At 34.8% G+C, this 9,464-nt stretch overlaps 1 protein-coding gene across 1 annotated transcript; it reads left to right on the top strand.

Moving 5' to 3' along the window:
• The first annotated feature begins 891 nt into the window (after window positions 1-891).
• LOC148191751 (serine/threonine protein phosphatase 2A 57 kDa regulatory subunit B' beta isoform-like) lies at window positions 892-7,720 on the top strand. The gene is made up of 2 exons (XM_088100353.1): window positions 892-2,494; window positions 7,145-7,720. Exons 1-2 carry the CDS (start codon window positions 1,328-1,330, stop codon window positions 7,466-7,468), a joined length of 1,491 nt encoding a protein of 496 aa, XP_087956479.1. The 5' UTR covers window positions 892-1,327; the 3' UTR covers window positions 7,469-7,720.
• The last annotated feature ends 1,744 nt before the right edge of the window (window positions 7,721-9,464 follow it).

Genomic DNA, 9,464 nt, shown 5'->3' with positions numbered 1-9,464 from the left:
TAATGAAAAAATCTCAAATTAAAACTAAAGGGATTGCATCCGAGAATTGTTGTAGTAGATTTACATACCTGTGATGAGGGAGTGACATTAGCCGTGCGAAATTGATGATATGCCAAAGATAGGTAGTATAAATGTTGAAAGGATCAAAGCTTCTTAGCACATCATGTTCGAATCTAAGATAGATAACATTATTATATTCATTAAACCATACTCACATTATTCATAATACTCCATGTCATCTTCAACGATTCATAAAATAAAATCAATCAAAAAATATTCTTTATATGAAAATGTTTCTTGAACAAATTTAAAAAATGAACCACTATGGAGTTTTCAAACAAAGATTCATACATATAGTAGGTCGATACCAAGAAGAATCTTACCACATTATAGGATTTGGGTCTGCTTTTGTTTTAGGCTTTTACCTCTCCCACGTAGCAAAAACAGAGTAACAGAACATGTGGCAGTTAACCACAAAGAGTACTGTATACGACATCAGTGTGCCACGTGGCGAACTCACAATCCCTCATTATTCACTTGCAAGCCACGTATATTATACCACAGACCAACTCCAACTACGCCCAATTACACTCTTGTGGGTTTCAATCATCTCACTCACTTAATCCATTTTCTTCCTTTATCCAACACCAACCCACCACAAAACAGATAAATATATAAATAAACAAATAAATAAACAAATAAATATATATAATATTTTTTTTATTTGGCAAACCAAATCCTGAAGTGTAAACCACTCCAAAAAGTAGAAAACAAAACCATCTTCAATCGTTGAAATATAAAAATAAATAATTAAAAAATCAGGCATAATTAAAAAAAGAAATGACTGTTTCAGAAGCGATTATTGTAATCCATTATAATCACTCACTTTCCACAAGCACCTCTCTCTAATCCCACCCCTTAATTATCGTTCTCTCTCTCTTTCTCTCTCTATGCAGTTTCTGTGTTTGCCATTCCTTCTCCATCGCCGGAACACTTCTCCGATCGATCTAACCATCAATTTTACGGCATTCACATCGGTGATTTTACTTCAATGATTCCTCACTCGGATCCGTAGCTTTCACAATCTGCGAACCGTTTTCCTTCGCCATTATCGTTTCTCGCTTTCAGATCCGAATCCCGACGCCAAAATCGGGGGATAACGAACTAACCGTTGATACATGGATTAGCATCACCTCGATGAAAACCTTTCCCTCACGCAGCCACACGTTTTCCTCGTGCACAACCTCCCCTTCAGCACTACGCACCACTTCCTCATCATCGTCATCATTCATTCCTAGGGTTAGGGTTTCCGTCGTGCGACAGCAAAATGTTCAAGAAAATCATGAAAGGCGGGCACAAGAAGCCCTCCAAGTCCGACGCAAGCGATCCCGGGTCTGCGGCGTTCGTCGCCGCCAACCGCAACTTGCCAGCGTTGCCCTCGCCCAATGTCGTCGTGAACCACGCCTCACGCGGAACTGGAGGTGCGGCGCCTCCTAGCTCCGGCACCGCGATGCCGCTTGTGCCCACCCCCGGGGCCATGGAGCCTTTGCCGCCGTTCCGCGATACGCCGGTCGCTGACCGCCAGAACCTCTTCCTCCGCAAGCTCCACATCTGCTGCTACGTCCTGGACTTCTCCGACACGCTGAAGAACGTTAGAGAGAAGGAAATCAAGCGCCAAGCGCTGATGGACCTCGTCGACTTCATCCAATCCGGCTCCGGCAAGATGTCGGAGCATTGCCAGGAGGAGATGATCAGAATGATCTCAGTCAACATTTTCCGGTGCCTTCCTCCGGCGTCTCACGAGAACACCGGCCAGGAACCCACCGATCCTGAAGAGGAGGAACCAAGCATGGATCCGACCTGGCCTCACCTTCAGCTCGTCTACGAGCTTCTCCTCAGATACGTGGTTTCCTCTGATACCGATACGAAAATCGCAAAACGGTATATTGACCACTCCTTTGTTCTCAAATTGCTTGATTTGTTTGACACTGAGGACCCGCGGGAGAGGGAGTATTTGAAAACCATACTGCATCGTATATACGGGAAATTCATGGTGCATAGACCGTTTATTAGAAAGGCTATTAACAACATTTTTTATCGGTTCATATATGAGACTGAGCGGCACTCTGGTATTGGAGAGCTTCTGGAGATTCTTGGGAGCATTATTAATGGGTTTGCGCTGCCCATGAAGGAGGAGCACAAGTTGTTTCTGGTGAGGGCTCTTTTGCCTCTGCATAAACCGAAATCTGTGTCCATGTACCACCAGCAGTTGTCTTACTGCATTACTCAGTTTGTGGAGAAGGATTTCAAGCTGGCAGATACGGTGATTAGGGGGTTGTTGAAGTATTGGCCTCTTACCAATTGCCAGAAGGAGGTTCTCTACCTTGGAGAACTGGAGGAAGTGCTGGAGGTCACACAGGCTGCGGAGTTTCAAAAATGTATGGTTCCGCTTTTTAGACAGATTTCACGCTGCCTCAATAGCTCTCACTTTCAGGTTCGTAAATGATTTCCATCTTTTATAATGGTGTTAGTTTGAAGTTGAGATTATGGGTAGCTGTGTTCCATTGTTCTTATTTCCAGTTTTGACTTTGCAATATTACTTATTGAACTGCTACCTTGTATGCTATGATACGTTGTACGTTATACATCCAATCTAGCTCTTATTTTTAACTTGTGGGTTTCTTATTTATAGAATGCGGGGGTTGGGGGATGTAAGTTTCAGCTGCGTAATTAATGAACTTTAATTGTCTCATTTTTTATGTTTTTCCATTTATAGCTCCATAGTGTAGTGGGATTGAATCCGTTTCCTTTTTTCTGTAAGGACAGTTTTAAGGTCTATTGTTTAGTTGCTTTTTATGCTATGCATGTATTGCTGATGCTCCAATAGATAGGAAAAAAAAGGAAAAGTAAATTATACTGTGTCATTACTATTAACGTGAGAAGAGGATTTTTGTTCTAGTTGAATTAATTGTATTCTGGTCTTTCACACATTGAAACTAAAATAGACAGACACATGCACATGCTTTTGCATGTACAAGGGTTTTGACTTCACTATTGTTCATTGTCTAGTTTAGAGCTGAGTACTTAAGTGGAAGTTAACCATTTGTAGTTATGAGATTGTGTGATTTATATATCTTTTAATGGTAAAATACCTTGCAGAATATAAAGATTATATGGCTGAGGATATATGTTGGGTACTCTAATGTTAATTTTCTGTTTGTTAAATGCATTAAGCTACTATTTTGTCTATAGTATTATTTAAGAAATCTGTGGGTTATATTTTATTTCTTTCTTGTTGTTATCTTTATTTATTATGTCGGTGACATGCATGTAATTGTACTTTAAGAATGGTGACATAATTGAAAACAAATCTTTAGATCACATCCCTGATTTGTTTGGACAACTGCAATACTCTTCTTGATTTAACATGGTTTGCACTGTGCCCCCTAACAACAAAATTCAGTCAAGTTATCGATGGAATCAGTCACTACATTCTAGAAATAGAAACAGTTTGAAAGGATTTAAGAATTCCTTGTGAACTTGTGCTTTGAGAAGCTGTGCTTAGCTTCCTTGATGCGGCATTATTGTGGATGACCTTATTTTCTCAACTGAATAGAAATGGGGAATATTTCAAAGGGACATAACATGTTCTCATAAGTCATAATCTGCTTGCATCATCTAACAGCTTCCTTTCAACAAACTCTCCTGTGAACACTTGGAAAGGAAATTGCTCTTTTATGAGGATAATTATACAAAGTAGTAAAAATGTACCTTCCAATTTTCAGAAATGCCATGTGTTGTGTGATTTTGCTTTAAATATATTAGAATCTAATGATTATGGATATGGCTTAATTTTTATTCCTATAGAGCTGAGGAGAGCCCTTGATGAATTATTCTGAAACCCTCATATCAATAATGATGGTTGTCTCATTATCATTTACTTCCAAATAATAAGGTAGTCACCTATTTTATTCTTATTGGTTGGCATCAAAGTCATGTTGAAATTTTATGGCTGTCTCAGTATCAAATCTGTACAGGAATTTGTTACTCCCTTTTGTTTCTTTTTCTGGAGTTGATAATTTTGTTTCATCTATCTGAAAGGTGAAAGCCAGTCTTTTTGCATATTTCTGAACTGGGTTTGAGCGTCCTCTTTGGAATCTAATTAATCAATTAAATAACTATTTCTAGGGCTGGCGATATGAGTCCTTTTTAGTAGATCCAATCTGAAGATTTCTGGAAGCTTTTGGTATTGTTCACTTAGTCAATAAAATATTTTCCTGATGCTTGTATGTCACTAAAGGCAGAAACTATTATTTATTCCAGTGAAGAGAAAATCAAAACCAAGGAAAGAAATATACCTGCACGGGATGCTCGTTAAAATATTGGGGGGAGTAATCATGTATTTCGGGGGAGTTAACTTGTCAGGAAATTACATAGTCTGTGATGTAATAAAAGGCTAGTCCTAGTGCACTGGTAAGCCTGGCCTTGGTGACCAGTTGGTCATGGATTCAAATTCAGAAACAGTCTCTGTGTTTATCTAAGGATGAGGTTTTGTACAAATAAACACTTCTGCACCTTCACATCATGAGGAATCTTGTGACACCGGGGTATGTCAGTTTTTTTTATTTACTAGAACTTTAAGGACAGGAAGAGATGGAAGTGAAAATCTATTTGCTGTAGAAGTTATTTGGTTTGGTGGGTTTAGCATTTCTGATGCTCACAAAAGACCATGGGCGAAATTCAGTTGTCATATCACATAATTTGTTACTGTTTTTAGCCAATGGCAGTGTTTTAAATCCTGGAAACTGGTGCGTGGCTGGGGATCAAAAAACACAAATAGTGGGGATAGCAAGATAGCTGCCATAAAAATGTATTTCTCAAGTATGATAAAAAAGTGCTCAAAATTCATGACACTCATAATTAACAATAAAAATGTTATAGGCATCCTAAACAAACATGCAATAAAATACCTAAAAAAGTCATATAAGTTCCTTAGATAGGAATTATCTCATTATCTTTGAAAGCCGAGTCTTCATTATCATTTTCACTACTATTCCATTTTTAGATTTTAGTTTTGGAAATTGAATATTAGAAAGTAGACTTTAAGTCTAACTTAATCTTGCAAAATCAGATTGTGAGTTTAGGTTTGTACTTGTTATATACTATAATTCGGTTATATCTTTAGTAGGAGATCTCCAAGACATTCTCTTACTATGAGGATTGAAAATCTCATGTGTGAGAGACTATGGGGAACCCGATAGAGGTTGACATGATAGGTTCAACAAACTTAAGGATAGACTTGGTATAGCTTTGACACCATCTTTTAAAGTAGACTTTAAACCTAATTTAACTTCAAAATGTTAGCTGTAAGGTGAGATTATATATTATATTTAATGTAAGATCTCCAACACTGTAAATCCAAAACTAGCTCTAGCCATTCTGGCTGCCACTTTAGCTGCCATAGCAGCGCCGGAGAGGACATCTTTTAGCTCAGCTCCTCTCCAGTACTTTAGTGGTGCTAGTTAAAACCCTACCTATAAGCTGTTACTATATGTAATTGGCTAACATAACCTTCATTTGGATGCACAGGTGGACCTATTTGATGGGAAGGGGAGTGGCACCCACATAAGGAAAATAATTCCTGGTTTTTAATTAAATCCACCTATAAATATTTTAAGAACCTTATATATTTATACTTTTTGCAACCCTAAAGTAGTATTACTGGCTCTACTTTTGGCCTGTGGCACATTGCAAATGATCTTCCATTCTTCACAAATTAAGTGTGGATGAGTTAAGATCATGAGGGTGTTGCAATTTATATGATTTATCAGGGAGCAAATTGCAATCGAGCCTTCGTTCATCTTTTCTGTTACTTCATTAATATGTTCTTTGTAAGCTTATCTTAGTTCTATCTTGTTCCTTCTAGTATCACGATGACGAAGCTGCTGTCTCTTGGTTTCTTACTAAGCCTCTACATGATAAAATCCCTTTGAAATTGCCAACAGTTGGCAAATAACAATCTTTCATCCAAAACTGGTTCGAATTTCTAAAATCTTAACTGATAATCCAATCCTCAGAAAATTGAGAGAATTTCTATCTGCAATTTCCCATCACAGCTTGGGCAATCTCATTTTTTAGTTTCTTTCACTTATTAGTGAGTGGAAGGCTGGAAATTTAAGCTGGCTATCGCAACAGGGGCTTATTGATAGAGTTTGGGTCATGAGGGTGGTATGCCTTTCATTGGAAACTTTATTGCGCTTTTGAATTGAAATTGGGTAAATTACACCCCTCCTTCTAGATGCTTAACTTCCATTGTCCTCTTCTCTATTTTAAAAAAATTAAACTCCTTTAAGAAATTGACGTGTTAACCTTCTTTTGTCCATTTTAACGTTGATGGCCCTTCTAGAGGACAGCTTTCCTCTCTTTGTGACTCTCTTCGTCATGGCTAACCTGTTTTAAATTTTAGATTTGCAGGTATTTATACCAAAATTTTAGATTTCATTTTAAATCTCTTAATATAATTCATTGATTCATTTTTGTTATGTTGACCGATTTTTCTACTCCCCTTCTATTGAAATTATTCAGCTACTAAGCTGCAGTATCAGTATGGATGTTTTCATATTCAGAAACCTTGGTATTTTATTGCAGTGTTAAGAGTTGTTGATGCTGAATTTGTCTGAAAAAAAAAGTATTCTGGTAGATTTTTCTGGTATAGCATTTTTTATCAGCAGGTATCATATAAAAAGACTGACAATTTGTTTAGTATTTGTTATATGATGTGAATATTGTTCTTCCCATACCGTAAAAAGAAGAAAATGAAAGGAGAAACATAAAGTAAAAGTCCTGAGCAAAGAGACGCCCCATAAAATAGCCATAGTCGAACATCGTAAGCCTTAGAATATGGTCTTAGTCAATATAGGAATGATGACTTTTATGTCTTCATTTTATTCATTTTTTCCTTAAAGAATTTTAAAAACAGCTTCTGTAATTAATTATGGAAAATGCTATTCTGAAGTTTTTTTAAATCAGCATAGAGGGTTTAGAATCGTGAACGGTCAGAACTGAATATTTTTACTGTTATTATTTTTCATGGTTTAGATGTTCTTTTGAGAAGTGTTTGCGCTTAGCCACACTGATACTGCAGGTTGCAGAACGAGCCCTGTTTTTGTGGAACAATGAGCATATCGTGAGCTTAATTGCCCAAAACAGGACGGTGGTACTACCAATAATATTTGAAGCATTTGAGAAAAACATCTCGAGTCATTGGAATCAAGCAGTACATGGACTGACGGTGAATGTTCGCAAAATGTTCCTGGAAATGGATGCAGAATTGTTTGAGGAGTGCCAGCGGCAGCACGCAGAGAAAGAGGCTAAAGCCAAAGATGTAGAAGAGCAGCGGGAACTTAATTGGAAGAGACTGGAAGATGCGGCTGCACAGAATGGATTTGAGGATATGGTCTTAACTTAGCCTTGTTACCACAACTGCTCTCATCCATTTTGGTGCCATTATTTATTGGTTTCTTTCTTTTCCACCTAATTTTTTCTCCTCTTCTATCTTATTATATATCACTTGGATAATTAGCAATTTTAAGAAATCAGTGATTAATGTAACTTATTCGAAGTTGTTAGCAATGTCTGCAGATTAAGAACGTTTTTGTGAAATACTTTCTTGTATTTTTCTCCTTTTATAAAGAGAAATACGGAAGATTTTTTCTTTTCATTTCTCAAGACAATATCTCACCTTTTCTTGCTTCTTGGATTCGGCCATTGTGATTGGAAATTTGAAGGCATTATACTCAAAAACATTCTACACTAAGGTCGTTATTGAATGACAGTTTTTTCTTCCAAAACTTGTTTCTTCCAAAACTACTGGACAATATCTTTTTATATTATACACGTTTTTTCTTGCTTTCTTTTTTATCGTTTAAATTAATATACTTTTCTCGTAGGAGTTTCAAACTATCAAAGAATGTGCTTTTGTTTATATATAAAATAGTGGGTTACGATGTGTGGGACAACTGAATTTATCAAATTTTAGCTATATGTTTAAATAGGAAATTTGTAGGAACATCAATGAAATTTATATTTTTTAAGTTGAGTTGATTTTGTTCAACTTGAAATTTGTAACTTATAATTTTTAAATACATTTTTTAAAAATCAATTTTGATAATTCAACAGTTTTCTTTTTAATTTCGTGCATATTCTTTTTATAATTTATTATGTAAATGCTGTTTTTTTTATTCAAATGAAGTTATCATCTTAAAATTGGTTCAAATAATTTTTTATTTTAATCAATTATAAATATAATATAGCTTTTACAACTATTCCAAATACGCTGACGACATAAAAGAAGTATGGTGAGAAATTTTACGAAATATTAAGAGAATTAGTGTAATTTAATAAAAATATGCTATACACTGATATTTTCTAGTGTATATATTTTATGTAAATAAAATAAAATATGTTAGTAATCCATTCAAAACATACTACTTGCAAACTAGGTTTTTCCGACAAATTATAAGCATCATCATGTATGATAGAGGGAAAATAATTGTGTAAATATATGTCTAGGTAAAGTCTATATTTGGTAGTAAATAGTTATCCGTAACAAAAGTATTTTTAAGAAACGAATGATATATTAATTCAATCATAAAACTTAACACATACAAACTCGTTTATTTGGTTCTGACAAATTTTAAGTATCATTGTATATAAGCAAATGTGTATGGGTAAAATACGTATCTGATACCATATACCTTTAAACCGAATATTTTTATATAATGAGTGTTTTTTGTTAATTGCATGTTAATGGGACAAAGAACTATCATAATTTTCAACTCATGAGTATCATTTATTAACACTAATAATTATTATTTGCATTTTCACAATGATAAGATAAAAATAATGACTGAATAAAGAGATAATTTTATTTAAATTTATACTTTAAACTTTCTATTTTTTTAAAAAGGACTACTTGTATTTGCCTAATTTTACGATACAATTGAATTATATTTTAGGATAATTTTTTTATACGAATTTATATTAAAAAAATATTTTTTTTAAAATATTAAACAATCTTTAGTCTTGTATTTGTGAGGAAGAATATTATCGGAATTAACATGAGTGTTTATAGTTTTGTATTTGTCTTTAAGACATTATTCTTTTTTATTGATCAAAATATGTGTTCTAGAAGATTACACTCTTTGTAATCAAAGTGATTGAGTCATAAGTGATGATCCAAAAATTAATTGTATTTATTCATAATTAATTGTGTTCAAATAGTACTACTGATTTTAGTTAAAAAATGGTTGAGTCTAAACAATATTTATATTTATTCATAAGTGACTTTGTCCAAACAATACTTTTGGGTTTATGACTACAATAATAAAAAAAAAACTCATGTTAAACTTGGAGTAGTTGGGTCCAAAAAGTATGTAAGTTTAGTTAAAATGGTTGGATCCAAA

Source organism: Vigna umbellata, chromosome 10 (assembly GCF_029865625.1).
Source record: "Vigna umbellata cultivar VRB3 chromosome 10, Vumbellata_1.0, whole genome shotgun sequence".
Taxonomy (NCBI): Eukaryota; Viridiplantae; Streptophyta; class Magnoliopsida; order Fabales; family Fabaceae; genus Vigna; species Vigna umbellata.
The sequence above is the reverse complement of the archived record's forward strand: the minus strand, read 5'-3'. Positions and strand labels throughout refer to the sequence as shown.